This window comes from Polistes fuscatus, unplaced genomic scaffold (genome assembly GCF_010416935.1).
Source record: "Polistes fuscatus isolate 324 unplaced genomic scaffold, CU_Pfus_HIC Scaffold2, whole genome shotgun sequence".
NCBI lineage: Eukaryota > Metazoa > Arthropoda > Insecta > Hymenoptera > Vespidae > Polistes > Polistes fuscatus.
Window position 1 is genome coordinate 9,276,531 of NW_025113096.1, and position 16,607 is coordinate 9,293,137.

General features: G+C 33.9%; 1 protein-coding gene and 1 long non-coding RNA gene across 2 annotated transcripts in view; both read left to right on the forward strand.

The window, feature by feature from the left end:
- The first annotated feature begins 479 nt into the window (after nt 1-479).
- LOC122517001 lies at nt 480-4,573 on the forward strand. The gene is made up of 2 exons (XR_006303711.1): nt 480-565; nt 4,381-4,573. It is a non-coding gene; the product is annotated as an uncharacterized LOC122517001 (long non-coding RNA).
- A 1,608-nt stretch (nt 4,574-6,181) lies between these two features.
- LOC122517215 (rap1 GTPase-activating protein 1) overlaps nt 6,182-16,607 on the forward strand; it is a 30,271-nt gene continuing 19,845 nt past the window's right edge. Inside the window, exons 1-2 of the mRNA XM_043635654.1 lie at nt 6,182-6,699; nt 6,796-7,467. Of these exons, the coding sequence (XP_043491589.1) occupies nt 7,270-7,467 (198 nt within the window). The 5' untranslated portion in view covers nt 6,182-6,699; nt 6,796-7,269. The remainder of the gene's footprint in view (nt 6,700-6,795; nt 7,468-16,607) is intronic.

Genomic DNA, 16,607 nt, shown 5'->3' on the forward strand with positions numbered 1-16,607 from the left:
ATAATTTTGCATAATAAAGTTAATCGCATTAGATTTCCATATATAATAATCGGTATCATCTACAACACACATGTGTAAGAAAACTTTAACTACTTTATCAAAGGTTTCACTTTAAACGAAGAAAAGCAAAATCCTAAGAGTTATATATGTAACATACTATGAGGATTTAACAATCACGTGAATATCGGGTTAGGTGAATCAATTTGATTTGTATTCGCAGGAGGCAGCAGCTCGAACAGTCCGTATATTGCGCGTCCGAATCTCGGAGGAGCGCTGTAGAAGATGAAAGGCAAGACGTCCATGGCACCAATCAGGATAAGATAAAAGTAAGTCCCAACGTGTTCTTTCTTTCTTAATTTTTTCCTTTTTTTTTTTCTTTTTTAATATATGTATATATTCTTTTTTTTCTTATCCTTTTATTTTTCTCTGAAGCTTCGCAAACAGCATCGTACAATTTTATTATTCGCAGGCTACTACCACGCAAGATCTTTTTTGAATGTTGGAAAGAGTTCAAAGTTCTCGATTGGACGATCAACGATGCGTATTGCCGCCATATTTCTCTCAGGTAAGTAAAATTAAATTCTTTCTTCGAAATCGAAATAATCGGGAATGTCAAATTATTTCAACCATTACGTTTTTGTTTGTTCTTTCGTTCTTTTTTCCTTTCATTTTTTTTTCTTTTTTTCTTGCTTTCTTTTATTTGTTTTTAAGCGAGTGTGAGAGAGAGAGAGAGAGAGAGAGAGAGAGAGAGAGGGAAAGTTAAAGTTAAACGACGATGACGTTTTAACTAAAGAATGTTTTAAAGGCAATTTAGAAATGACGCTATACCGGTGCCCGTATCTTTGAAATACACGTTTCCTTCCTTCGTTGATATCTAATTTCTTGCATTTACGAAGTAAAAACGAGCTTCTGTCGTTTTAAAGATATGCTACTGTTTTTTTAACTCTTTGAAATCTTACGTGACATTTCGTTCATTCAATGTCACATCACACTTCATCAAAAGTTACATATGAACGAATCTAGCTCGATAATGCAAATGCTTTAATTCTTCTCCAAATTTATCTTTTTTCTATGTATCATCAAGAAATAACTTTTCCTATATCTTTGCAGTAGTATTATTTTATATTATAAAAAAAATATTATTTAAAATATCTTATCAAAAATATTCACGACAAAAGTCGTGGATACTATATTTCAACTTTTAAGTATCAAAAAGATTAACACTAAACGTATCACGTGTAGTCAACTAATTAGTTCAGATCTACAATAAATTCTGTAATCCACGTTATTACTTTTCTTCATTTGAAATTATATTTATAATTATAAATAATTTGTTTACCAAAAAAATTGTTTTAATTATTAATCAAGTCGATATCAAAGTAATTATTAAATGCATTTAAATGTAAAAAATATGATTTTCTGTTAAAAGTCAATCATTTAATTAATTATAATATGAATAAAAATATATATACTCTTTTGGTAAGATTGGTGTTTAATATAAATATTTAATTAGCTACTAGAATATTAAAATAACGCCAACTCGGTGCAAGCAAGCTGTAAATGAAACAGCAAAAATAACTCGGACCGTAAAAGGGTTAATCGATTCTCCATTTTATCGTCTTAATTTGAATAAAAAGAGAAAGGAACGTCCGGTATGATAAAAACGTTTCGATAAAAATCTTTATTGATTCGTTTGGAAAGGTATTGGTTGTGTCGAAAGAAAGAACATTTAACATATTCGAGTGAAAAATGAATGATTTCCCTATGGAGAATAAAATATTATTTCGATTATTCAAGATCAAAGTGGCTTATGTGTTCCACTAAAATATTCTATTTCTAAGAACGTTTTTAAGAGAATGGTTTACGAAAGATGGATGATGGAAAATAGCAACAACTATAGTAATAATAGTAATAGTAGTAGTAGAATAATTTAACGAAAAAGACAGGCAGAAAAAGAGAGAAAGAAATAAATAATAAAAGGAGAAAGCTTTCAAAAACAATCGTTTTACCAAGCGTCGTACGAATCCGTAAAACTGTCAACATGGCGTCTCTCAAAAGCTTTCGGTTTATCCTTTGGGAATATAAAGGGGAAAAATTATGAGAGTCATTCGCTAAAGAGGGTCCTTTTCGAAATAAAGTAATTCTTTCGCACTTTTCTATCAACGTTTACTACTCTCGCATTTCGGTTTGCTCCATTGTCGGAGACTAATAATAATCGATTAAGCCGCAACGAGTGGTTCCTATTTTGTATTGACCCTCTTGAATTTCTAAGCTAGATGATTCGACAAAAAAAATTACCATGGTTCTTCGACGAGAACGATGAAAAGGATTGTCGATTACGATTGTATAAATGATAATAAACTGAACCTTCTAACGCGAATTCGTTTAACGTTTCACGCGTGTCGTTTGTGTGCGTTTCACCATTGGGAAACTAGAATGAAAGAATTAGATAGATTAGATCCATCTGGTTGATCTTGATTAATCGTACGATTATTTTGATACGAATGTAAAGGGACGACGGGAGATGGAATTGTGTATCCAGTATAATACTATTCTGTTTTTTCTCATCCGATTAAAAAAATCTGCATCCTCCCAATTTCTTATCGATGACTCTCATCGTACGCATTATCTATCCAAATACGAATCGTCGTCGTCATCATCTGGCAAGCACATGCGATACGTTTATTCCTATGGGAAAATATTTTGCATTGGTTCGTGCAAATTTCTTGTACAGTTCTCTAATCGCTCATATGTGTAACAGATGGAAGTTAGGAATAAAACAATGTTTCGTAACTTATGGACGTGAAGCACGAAACGATATATTACGTATCGCTATAAGATTTATGTTTAAATTACATATTATATATGAGAAAGTTAATTTACGATTATTAGCTTTTTATCTTATACAACTAATTCTATCATATGTGAATAATACTTTCGAAATGAATGCATCAATTCTGAACAGTTCGAAAGTAATACATAAAATTATTCGTACCACCGTCGATAATGCAGGTTTTTTCTGTACCAACATCAGTACTGATGTCGGTAAGTAGATTTCTTTGGTAACAGTTTTTATCGATCGTAGAGAGTTGTGTCGATAAAGAAGTAATTATATTTATCTACTGTCGTGATAAAAACGTAAATACATTTTTCGAACGATGTTAAAGTAGGTATTTTCATCATGTACTATATCCGTTGAGTTATCTTTAACATAGATCGTGATTATCTTTTAATTTCGAAAAAAATTCTTCTTAAGATTATTTCAATCGTAAATAACAAAGTTTATAATAATAATTTATCATCGTTTTAATTAACATATTATGTTTATTTTTCTTCTTTTTTTTTGTTCTAAACAATTTATAAAATTAGTACGTTGATATAATATAATATATGTCTTTCGGAGATTTCCCATATAATTTTGTGATTATTTTATTTGGTATAACTACGGAAACGGAAACCCACAAGGCAACATTTCGAAACCATATACGATGGTATGTAAAATAATGCGAGATGATGCACAAACGAACCTCAGGATGTAAGGGAGAGAGGGAAGCCACTTCCGGTCGGGCAGGTAAGCTCGCCGGAAGTGCCGCTTGAACTGCCACGGTCAACCGTCATGCTATGGCTTTAACCGAACGGTCAAAACGAAAGATTTTCAGAGATTCGTTGTCTTCTGCTCAGTGCCCATGAAGATCGTAGATCTCATTATGGTAGACGGTCATGGTTAACAAAAAAAACTAACTCCCATAAGTTCTTTTCTTTCTCGGCATAAAATCAGCTTGAAATTATCGCGTGTATCCGTTGGTTTCTTTTTCTCTCTCTCTCTCTTTTTAATAATCATGATGTGTTGCAAAAGGGATGTCATGTATTTACAAATGCGAAACCGAGCTGTAGAAATATAAACAAATACGTTACTGAATGTTTTTGACCGACTGACTTCGCAGAACCGTTCACGTAAACACATTCAATTCATATGAACTTGAAAGACATTCGTACCGCGACTGTTAACGAAGTAGGACCTCTTTCCCAATTTATTTATTATTACTCCTAATATTTAATATAACATTTACTGCAGCATGCAAATGTGTAATCTCTTGCTCAAAAAATATCCTCGCAATAATTAATTTATTTAACAGAAAAGCATTCTTCTCTCTCATTTTGTCGATATCAAGCGACTTTTTATATTTTTATTTATTCTTGATAACGAAAAAAGTACAGCTCGATTTTGTAAGATAAAGAGGTGGAATTAAATTTGATATCGGAACGGCAATTTATAGTTGTCTGGTCCGTCGTTACGAAAGATATCGATGCATGATGCATGTCCTGCAAGCATAATACATGTATATATATTCTCGATAGTAATATAAACGCTCGCGACAGGGTGCCAGAGTTGGTGTGCAGCTGCTCTTTCGGTTGTTATCTCTAAGCTTAAATTCCGCTGAAACAAACAAACTCTGAGCGTAACGTACGTAGAAATATCGATAGGAGACGGTTAATCCACCATGATGGTAATTTCGATAGCACAAGCTACGAGTTTCCCTCGTTCGTTGTTCTTATTCTATAAATTTACTACTGTAAAAGAAAATTTACCGAAAGGGAGAGAGAGTGAAAGATTATTTGCTTTACATAAATAATAAATTTGTTTGTAAATTATTATTTTAAATATTAATCAGAAAAATAATATTTTTAATTATTAATTAATGGAAATTAATGAAGTATGAGAAGTAAAGTAAAAGTAAATTTACATAGTAATTTCAATAAAAAAGAAAAAGAAAAAGAAAGTAATTTGCTGCGTTTGCATACGAAGTTGAATAATAAGAAAAAAAAGAAATGGAGTAAGGAAAAATTAAAGAAAGTTTCTACCTGGTCGTACCACTTGTCGTTTTAATGGACAACCGACGACGTTTCGTAAATTACCGAAGATACAAGTTAATACACCGAGTGAAGATAGCGATCATTAGGTAGAAACAAGATTAACCTTTTGCGAAAGCCAAGAGAAGCGAACAAAGCAGAATAAGAAGGAAAGGAAAAAGGGAAGGGAAAGGTGATCTAACGCAAAACACATGCATATAAAGGTGCGCGCGCGCGCGCGCATACACGCGTAAGAGTTCGTTACGGTGGAAAAATTGCCTGTTCTCGGTTAAACCATCGATGTTTTCGGACGCAGGAAGTTGTGTAAAATAATAAAAGGAGGTGGACACAAAGGAACGGGAAGGAAGACTCTCGACGTACCGGAGAATGAAATAAGTCGAGCAAGAAACGACATCCGCTCTCCTGTGAGCTAGCTTCGTCGTTGTTGTCGTCGTCGTTCTCGTAGTAGTCATTGGTTGTGTTGTCTATGCACGTATATACAAACGTATTGTATAGAAACACTAAAGTAACCCGGATCCCGTTCTCCCTCTTCTCTTCTTCTATTACCTGTCGTTATCTTCGACCTAAAGAACTCAAGCGGTCATTCATTAAAACTCTTGATACATTTTCGTGAACTCTTTTTTACTGTGACCGATATAAACGAATTGTTCATTTCATTTAAACGTTCTTTTAATTATAATTAGTTATAGTAAATACGTTTAACGAGAAACGAAAAAAATCAATATTAATTTATTTGATAGAATTACAAAATGTTCTTTTTCAATTGAAGATAATATGAATCTTCAGTTATAGTGTTTTTTTTTTTTAAAGTACAAGCTTAATTTTCAAATACTTGTAAAAAGAAAATATGTAATATTTCAATTTTGTAAATCAACTCGTAAAATGCCATATATATATACGGTATAATTATAATACACTATAATAATAATCTAAAATTCAAATATTCCCGCCATCTCGAATGACCAAACGTAATGGCTGGCGACCGATGTTCGAGATTCGAGTATATTGGCGGTTAATTTTGAGATTCGTGTAAAGAGCAACTATACAAAATGTAAAAGAGTGGAGGGAAGGAGAGAGAGAGAAAAAGAGAGAAAAAGAAAGAGAAAGAAAAAAGAAAGATATAGTTGTGGGTTATTCGTTTTAATTGGCGATCGTTATCGAAAAAAATTCCCATGGAAAGAGAAAGAAGAATAAGAAGACGAAGACGAAGACGAAGAAGGAGGAAGAAGAAGAAGAAGGAGGTCGCGAACGCGCGATCGGCGACCATGGCAACGTTTGTTCCATGGTGCATCGAAGAAGTTTAAGGGAGTGGAAGAGCGGGGTTGAAGAGGGAGGGAGGGTGAAAGAACGGTGGTAGCGCCGCTACGGTTGTGGTGGCGGGGTGCAGAAAGGAGAAACGTCTCGAACTCGACGGTAGTCGGCTCGTACCGCGCGTTCGCACGAGTAGTTGACGCAGTGACGTTCGACGGTAAACTTCGTGTGATCCATTTGGATCCGGCCACGACGTTAAACATACTCACGAGTAAACACACTTTCTATTCTGACCTCGCTGCTTTGGTGTAAAAAGACCCTGAAAGACTGAAAGCAGCAGAGAAACAGAGAAAGAGAGAGAAAAAGAGTAAGGAAGAGATAAGTGAAGACTATACAAGTTGTTTTTCTAGTGTGTTGGTGTTTTTTTTAGTGATATTATTGGAACAATATATCCTTATATACACCTCGGTCCACGTCTGTTCGCGCGTGTCGTTCGAGAATAGGACACTCTCGCGATGTCCTGGCAGAACCTGGCAGTTGCCGTTCATCGACGGACGAAGAGATCGTCAGACATTGGTGCGTCTTCGAGTCTCGATCCTCGTAACTCGTAGTAGTAGTACTTGTCGTTAGTAGTTCCTCTTATCGTCCCAATAAGGCTAACGTCCTTCTCAGATCTCTCCAGCATTCCGAGAAGAGAACGAGAAAGAGAGAGATAATAGATAACAAATAGAAAGAAAAATAGAGGGACTGTGAGTAGAGGGAAAGAGAGAAAAAGGAAAGAGAGAAAGGAGCACGATCCTCCTGTATTTCAAGGAAAGAGGAATAGAAAGAGAAAGGCAAAGAAACTGCAAGAGAATTCAAAAAGAGTAGAGACATTCTTCCACTACGCTAAACTATTACTTCCAGTCGAGTATCCCCGTGTCTTCTCTTATTCCCTTCGGAATAGTTTAAGGTAAGTTGAGAATCTCGAGTCAAGAAAACAACACCAACACGGCAGGAACGGCTTTAGTGGCGGCAGCGAACTCAACAACGTCAGGTTGGGTTCGTTCGTCGAGATCGAAGGGCGCATTCGAGAGAGGTAACGAGGAGGGGAGGAAAAGAGAGAGTGAGAAAGAGAGGAGGAGGAGAAGGACAAGAAGCACGGTTATGATGGGAGTACTGCGTTGGAAGAATGATCCTAGATCGGAGGTTAGCCAACAACCAGCTGGAGGAACAGCAACAGCAACAGCAGCAGCAGCAGCTACGACAGCAGCTACGACAACGACACAGCAACAGCAACAGAGAGCCAGCTCTGGTCATGGCAATCATGCGCACGCGCATCTCTTGCCGAAATTACTCTCCCAGGTGAGAGAGAAAGACCGATTTTATACTTTTCCCGCCCTGATTATGCATCTAGCCGACGAGTCCAACTATATCATCCTTGTTATTTAGATTTTCACCGAAGGTCTTCCGAATTTCATATTTCTTTAATCTTCTGAAACAGATTTTAGGATCTATCGATCGGACGGTGTTGTTTATGTTTCTATAGGAATCATTTAAATCCCTTTTTTTCTTCACTATTCGTAGTTAATTTACAAACATTTTCTTAAAATACTTAAACAGTTAACAAACTTGTTGGAATGTTCAAGGAATGACATACATATCTATATATATTTGTATATTATATATATATATATATATATATATGTATGTTATAAATACATATTCGCTTTAGAATACTTAGACACCACAAAGAAAAAAAAATAATAGGGGCCATCGTATTTGAATACCTCTGACTAAAGAAGCTGAGTAAAAGAGAATTTGGAGAACGAGCCAACTATCTTTGGCACGTTTAAACTTTGAACTTCGTTCTATGCTAGGAACGGCACTCAGATAATAGCCTTCAAAGACAGCACCCAAACAAATCTCTTTTCGTTTCATGGGAAATCGTTGAAGACGATGAAAGGATGAATATTAGTTTCCTTTAAGAATAAATTATTTGTATTATACTTGTTAGTCCTGACAGAAATGTATATGTATATATATATATAAAATATTTGGATCTAATTTTGTTTTCTCACGCTCACTTTCTGGTTCTTTGATTTTATTTCATTTTCCACTTACAATCAGAAATGTGAAACGCCATCGAAAAAGAGAAAGAGGGAGAAGGAAAAAACAAGGGTGGGGAGGAACGTAATTGCAAGTGGTAGCAAAAAGAAAGACTTTTTTTCGTTTCTCCTTCTTCGTGAACTTCATTGCGGTTTTAAAGAGACCTAACAAAAAAAAAGCAAAACGTTCCTTTCGCTCTTGGAGAAGCAACCGCTCGTTTTTCATTCGGCTGGCAGACATCGTCGTTGGGAAACACTCTTGAAGAAATAAAAAGGAAGGAAAGGGTAGATGCAAGAAGAAGAAAAAAGTAAAAAGAAAAGGGAAGGGAAAGGGAGAAAGGGCCTAAGGAAGAAAATAAACAAACGTACTATATACGCGGATCGACGATTTCTTACGACGATTTTCCTGTTTACGAATTGCTACCACTCGAAAAAGAGAGATAAATGATAGGGATTGAGAAGGGGGAAGGTAGAAGATTGGGAGAGAAAAAGCTTTACATTTGCGATTAGAAAGTTTTCTTTAGGACATCGAATCTTCTTTCACTTCTTCTCCTTCTTCTTCTTCTTCTTCTTCCGTGTATCTTTTGCCTCGTAGGTTTCTCTTTGCAAAGTTACGCTACGTTTTAAAGGCAACGAGCACTCTCCGGTGTCGTTAAGAGTACCGTGAAAATTGGAGGCTGGTTATTTCATTTAATTCGCTTTTTGCACATTTAATGGGCCCCTTCTAGTCGTTTTACGAGTATTATTTCGACGAGAACGAAAGAAAAAAAGAGAGAGAGAGTTTCTCTTCGAATATGAGATCACTTCTAAATCTACTCGCACGATTTGAATTGAAATTTTAATTAAAACTTTCCGTATACATTTCCCAATAGGATTTTTTTTTTCTTCATATATGTAAACACATGCATGCATATCATGTAACGTATTACACGGTAATTTAATGAGTTTGTGTGAATAAGAGTACACGAAAAATATATAAAATGAATAAAAATAAAATATATATATATATGTATATATTCCGGAAAATTTGTTATGTTTCTTTTTTACGAATACTAAACACACTATGTTGGCATAATAGTATACAAGTAGAAGGGTATAACTTTCGGAAACGACGAGCAGCGAGCTCTCTCGTCGAGTTAAAAGGAAAAGCAGCTCTCGACGCAATGAGGACAATTCATCGCGAGAGGTATCTACTATCTCTCTCTCTCTCTTTCTCGTTTGAAACGTGTAAGTTGAAGCACGTGCTTGCAGTCATAGATTAAAAGCAATAGAAGCTCGAGTTTGCGCGTTACTATTTTTCGTCTAACATCAGAAGCTTAATTTCTCTTGAAATCATTTCTGTCTTACCTAGAACATTTCTTTTTTTTTTTTTTAATATTTAAATAAATAGAAAGAAAAATAGAAGAAGAGAAGAAAAAAACTACGAATGTGAAACACCTTTTTAATGATCCCGACCGTAAAAGTATAAGATTTACATAAACGGTTCTGTAAACAAATTATTTTATGCTACGTTTTATTTTTTATTTCTTATTCAGGAGTGTTAATGTTTGTTATTTCTTTTTTTTTTTGTATTATTTTGTTTTGTTTCACGAGTCTCTGTTCTCTACCCCGTTCTCGGTAGTATAAACATAGTGAAACGAATATAAAGACGTCTCGTCTTCGGATCATTGAGATTTATTTCTATGGGCGCCTTTAGAAAAGCGAGCGGTAATAAAATCGTGCTCGCCTTCTCTCTTAGAGCTGACATCATTAGGCGTAAATATCCATGTATGTAAGGAGAGACACACTACCGAGTCAAACTAGAATCTGAAGTCAGAATGTTTAAAAGGGAATGGAGAGGAATCGTCCCCATGAGACTGCCATAATACTTGCTGAAAATTATACAAATCGAGAGTCGTTTGCCAGTTCGTTGATAGAACACAATGCAGCTTTTGTCTTTATTATTTATTCTTTTTATTTTACAATATATTAACGTATGTTTCCGAATGCGTATGTGTCTACGTGCGCGTGTGTATGTGGTTAGTAACGACCATTTTTATTGTGTATCCATATGATTTCATAACTTATGATATCATTTTGTATTTTTATCGAAGATTCATCGAAAAATTATTCGTCGATCTAACGCAAAATATAACTTTTCTTTTTATTATTTAATCTTTTTTTATTCTACAATATACGCAAGTACGTGGTTAAGTTGAATATCACTTTTTATCGAAAAAAAAAAAAATAATAATAATTCAATTTTTTGAAGTTCGTAATTTTTTAACATATTCTCGTATTTATATTTTAATAACAGCCGATAGTTTTATCGTTCCATTATTGATATATTCGTATTCTTCATTCTTACGGATACTTTATTGTAAAGAAAATTATTGTAAGAAACGTATGACAATAAACCCTAAGGATATACGAGAATTGAAAGATTCGTCATATCCTTGAAATAATAATAATTGATCCTTCCTTGCACCGTGATTCATCAGTTCTACTTTAAAGGATCAACAATGTTAAGTGAACGGGAAGGATCGATTTGATTTGAAATTTACATAATTCCTGGTAAACTCCTCGTAAGAAAGAGGTCGTTATTTTCGAAGCAGTTCAGTATTTACAGTTCTAGTACGTTCGTAAGACTCAAGACTAAATTATCTTTCGATCGTAATTCAAAGTACGTATCGATCGTCGTTTCCTTATCGATCTGGTTTGACAGTATATTTAAAACGCGTCATCGTCCGATCCTATGTTCTTCTACCTGCTTAAAAAAGTTATCGTATTTATCAAGGTCACCCACCGTTTGCAAAATAATCATATCGATTCAATACTCGTTTTTTTTTTCTCTCTCTCTCTCTCTCTCTCTCTTGTTTGTATCTTTTTCACAAATAATGATAATGGATTGAAACAAAAAATTGGAAACATTAATTTTAGGATTTATTTTATAATATACGAGAGTTAGTTGAAAAGTTTTGAACTTTACATAAAAACAATTTATCTTCGATTAAACTTACTTTTATTAAAAAAAAAATAAAAAAAGAATAAAATGAATTCTTTTACCGAAATTAAAAACTTTTCAACTCACTATCGTAGATATTATTTTAAAAAAATATAGAATATGATATATGAAGAAAATTTAGAAATATCGAGAATATTCGTGTAATGCTTTCGTCGTATAGAAATTCGAAATAACATAAGTTTGTCATACATATGTTTGACTGTATTATTCCCAAGAGTAATTTCTCTTCATCTCATACGACTATCCTCCTGACCTTATATTTCTCGAACTACTCGAGCAACAACTCGATAGGAAACTTGTGTCGACTACTGGAGAAAAGAGAGAGAGAGAGAGACCTGCATGCTTCTTTAAAATTCAGACTACAGTACTTTCACTCGTATCACATTCCTACGGTATCTCCTTCAGTTATGGCGTCATATGGGTAATTTGCATATCGGCGCGTTACGTTTTAACATATATAAGTATCCATGTTTAAATAGCCTACTTTATAATCATAATATAATTAAAATTAAATAAAAGTACAAAGAAGGAAAGGGAAAAATGAAAAGAAACACAAGTGTATTCCTTTTGTACCCCTTTGGATCGATGAAAGATCAAGTTTCTCGAAGAATCGTGATGGTGCAAGCAGCAGCAAAAGAAAAAGAAAAAAAAAAGAAGAAGAATAAGAATAAGAGTAAGAAGAAAAAAGGCTTCTTTCGTAGGCCGTTGCTCGTTGCTAGCTCTTTCTCTCTTGCTCTTTCTTTCCGAGTCGTTTTAAAAGGCACTCCGCAAAAGGGGCCGCACAGCTGTTCACGTGGCTCCTTTTTTCTTCGTCTCTTTCTTTCTCTCTCTCTCTCTTTCTCTTTCCTTTCATCTGTTTCTTTTTTCACTCATTTTCTTTACCTTTTTTTTTAAGTGACGTATAAGGTCTGAGACCCCAATAGAGGGGAAGAACTGCAACTAACAGCATTTAATGTGTATATATTATATATGTGTGTGTTATACATATATACATATAATATAATGCATCTCATGGCTATAGCCCTCGAAAAAAGTAAGACAAAGGAAAAAGAAAGAGAGAGAAAGAGAGAAAGGAAAGATTTTTGGTCAATCCTAGGGACGCGGAACTGCGAAACATCAACGGACCCCAAAAGAGAAACAGAGAAAGAAGTTACTCTACTGTATGTTATTTATTATATAGAGACACCCAGGTGCGAAAGACAGCACAGCTGCTCCAACCAAAACGAAAAATCGATAGATCCCAACAACCCTTCTCTCTATCTATATCGCTGATATTTTACATACAAGGAGGGGAAGATCGGTCAACGAGATTAACAAATTGTATTATTCTTTAGCCACCCATTTTCCCTCTCCCTTCTTATCCCCTCTCCTCTTCATCCTTATATCTGTTTTTTTTTTCTATCAAGGATCGTTATTATCCAAAATCGAATGAAAGTATTAAATTTCTGTTAAAATTTTGTTTACAACGATTAGTTTCGAAGATTATAAAACATTGGCCCCTTATGGATACGGTCTAATCATAATAACTCATCGTCCGTTTCGTAATGTGAGAAGAAGAAGAAGAAGAAGAAGAAAAATAAACTTATTCGAGTTTTTCTCGCATGAATGATACTTTCGAATGAAATACAGTTTCATTCTAGCTCCAGCAGCTTCCATTTTCGAATTCAATCGATTTCATGTTTTCGACCTTAACCCCTTTAAACGCGTAAAAAAAACGTAATAAAAATGCCTGTCAAAGGTATAAAACACTAAAAAGAGGAGGAAAAATACAAGAAGAGAGAAAAAGTTTGTATAAAAGAGAGAGAGAGAGGTATAGGATTAATTAGGTTCGACCACCAGCGGCGATTCGCGTACCCGATTAGCTTCGTTCGTTCTAATTTTAAAATATATATCTCTCTTTTTTTCTATTTTTGAGAAAATATATAGATAGTTGCACACGGCTGACGTCTACATTCTTTCGCTTTTTCTTATCATGCATCGAGGTTACTTTTGTTCGATAGGTATTAATTTTATCAGTCACAGTTATCAGGGAAAATGAAATAAGCGAGGAAAGAATCGAAAGAAAAAAAAATGTATATTTTTATTGTTAGATTATTTGTTACGAAAATTATAATTATTGTTTTTATGAAATTATGTGATATTACAATTGTACTTTATTATTATAGGATTATATGATATTAGAATTGTTTTGTATTATTTCTATTATTATTATTAGTTTTTATATAATATTACAAGAATTATGGAATTATATGATATGAGAATCTTAAAAATAAGATGTTACTGTTATAATTATCTTATTTATTACGAGAATTATAGTTTACTATTATTATGGAATTATGCGATATCAGACTTGTACTATTATTATTACATCATTTGTTGTGAAAATCTTCTTCTTCTTCTTATTATTATTATTATTACTATTATTATTATTATCATTAATAGGATTGAATCACATTTATATTTTATGAGTATCATAGTATTTCTATAATTATTATTACATCGATCTAAATTGTAACTGTAAGTTCTATGGTATAGTTTCTTGACAAGTCACGCGTAACTAACAGAGAAAGAACAGTGTCCTTAATTAGCAATATAACGACATTGGTAACATTCACTGTCGAGCAGTATCCTTTCTTTTAAGTAACCTCCGTTGTCGTCTACGACGTACACTTATTAGCAGCCTTTAATAGGACACGCTTACCAACCTCTTGGCACTTTAAACGACAATGATATTTATTCACGGTCGATCGACTTCCGAGTTTAACACCTCCTTTTCCATCTACCTATCTATAACATTAACGTTGTTTTGCCAGATCGCATTTATAACTCATGCGAATATTTAAATGTTTAACTAGCTTGTTCAGTTAGCCACGACGGCGATACCACAATATTTTTCATCGTATTTTAAACGTAAACACACAGGTTTCCCAACAGTTTCCAAGTATTCCGTATTCGTTCTAGAACGTTTCCTGCTCAATTTCTGGTATTACGCCAAACTTAAAATCAATTTCTTTTTAAATATGTATACAGGACTGTAATTAAATTAGAAATTGGATAAAAAGTATTCAATAGTAAGTAAATAGTATTTAATAATAATAAAAATAAACTGAAGAAAATATAAATAATAAATGGAAATTCATGAATATCGTACTTCTGATATCATTTCGATCCTAAATACATATTTTTTAAAATTAAAAGAAAAATACCACGAGAGGAAGAAATAGAGAGAGAGAGAGAGTGAAAATGAATTTTACATTACGATTGATTATATCATCGAATAAATCATAGAATAAATATTACAAATTTGTTTACTTACCATTAGTCAAGTGCCATAATTGCCTTCACATACATAGATATACATAGGTATAAAAAAAGAGACTTCGAAGAAGATTCGTGCCACGTACAATTTTCGATCAAATTTTGATTGAAGTATGTATACGAAGACTGTACATGGGCGCGTCCAACAATGCGCACACGTACTGAATTATTCATCCTCGAGTGGAGACCATCCTCTCTTTCTCTTTTTCTTTCTTTCTCTCTCTCTCTTTCTCACTCTCTCTCTTGTATTTCCTCCCTTCGTCATTCAACCTTTTCGTCTTTCTCTCACGTAGAAAAGACGCGAAGCTTCCTCTTTTCTTGGACCTCCCTTCTTTATTTTTTTCTTTCTTTATTTATTTCCTTCCTTCTTCCTTCCTTACTCTTTTTTTTTCCTCCTTTTTATCTTTTTCCCCTGTGTTTCTCTTTCTTTCTTTCTTTCTTTCTTGTAGGTACTCCTCCAACCACAGATAAAAAGAAGAGAAACTCATTGCAACGTACATATACAGGGTACACCAAAAAATCGTATATACAGTTAGAGAAGAAAAAAGAAAAATTTATATAAATATTTTAATATTTAATTTATTCAGACATACGAGAATAATAAAAGTTTACCTCTGGTCTCTGTAATTACAAGAGATGCTCACAATGGCGGCCATTAGCTTCCAGACATTTACGTGTACAGGAAACTACTGCTTAGGGCATCGCGTGCATATATTTTTTTTGGTAGACTTTGCATATACTCGCAAAAATTTTTCTCTACTCTTTTCTTCGGGGTATTTTCTTTTCCTTTTTTAATATTTTTTTAATCATCGCTTCCATGACCATTCTTTTTCGAATAAAGAAGACGAAATGTATGGGTCGTAAGTTTTCTTTTCTTCTTCTTCTTCTTCTTCTCACTTATTGTTAGATATCTACTTTATGTCGGTTTGAAAGTTTCTCGTTCACGATAATTCCGAAGTATTCACTTTTTCTACTTCTTCTTATTCACTCTTCGTTACGGTGAAACGATGCAACTTGAATTATGTAAATCTGGTGCACGCGAGCGTTGCACAACTCCGTTAAGAACCACCCACTAGTTCCACTTTTTTTTCTTCGTTTTATTCTGCTGCTTCTTCTTCTTCTTCTTACTTTCCATCTTCTTCTTCTTCTTCTTCTTCTTCTTAGCGTTTCTTTCATACGCGAAGAGTTACGGATTACAATATTTTTCTTTTTTATATTTGATTTTAGTTAAAATCGTTATCTTAATCATTCGAAAATAAGTTTATCGATGTAAGAATAAAAAATTCTAATCAAGTATGCCTATTCTTTCATAGCTCGATAAAATTATTTTTCCGCTTAGCGAAGAATAATGAAAATTTGCGTTGGAAGTTAAATCTAACGTAGCTTTAATAATTACATCAAGAATTGCGACAGAGATTTTGTCAAGGGTTTCGTCATGATTATCCTTTGACACAACCCCCGATGTAATCCTGTTGTCCTCTTGACACATTTACACGCATATGGATTCGAATGAAGTCACGTTTGAAGTATAAACAACAAATTGAGATCTGCCTTTTAACTCGTTGCAATTAATTAACGAGCTTATCCTGTTGCATACAGTCACACGGCCACAATATCACGGCAGTATGCCTACATCCTATAGGAAAAAGGCTATTGAATGGAAACCCATGTATTTTACGCTAAAACGAAGACGGTAAAAGTAAATCCTGTTTAGTTTGCTACAACCGGCAGGAGGGCTAAAGTCGATAAAGTGGCTATCACTGCAGGACGCTTTTCACAAACAGGGAAATCTGGGGTTACATATGAGAGATTGTTTTGAAAAATATCATACGAATATTAAACGTAATAATATAATAGTATAAATTTAAAGTACAATACTATGCTTCTTGTACAATATAAAATAAATTCATATAACGTGTTATACCACATTGGTGCTCCAAAAGACTGGCATAAAAAGGAACTTTTTTTTAAAAGCAACTTCTTAAGTAAAATTATCAGATTTTTAGAGAACAAATGACTGAAGTTATCTTAGCACTGCACCGGTTGAGCGCCTCTACTGGAAAAGGGTTAATATA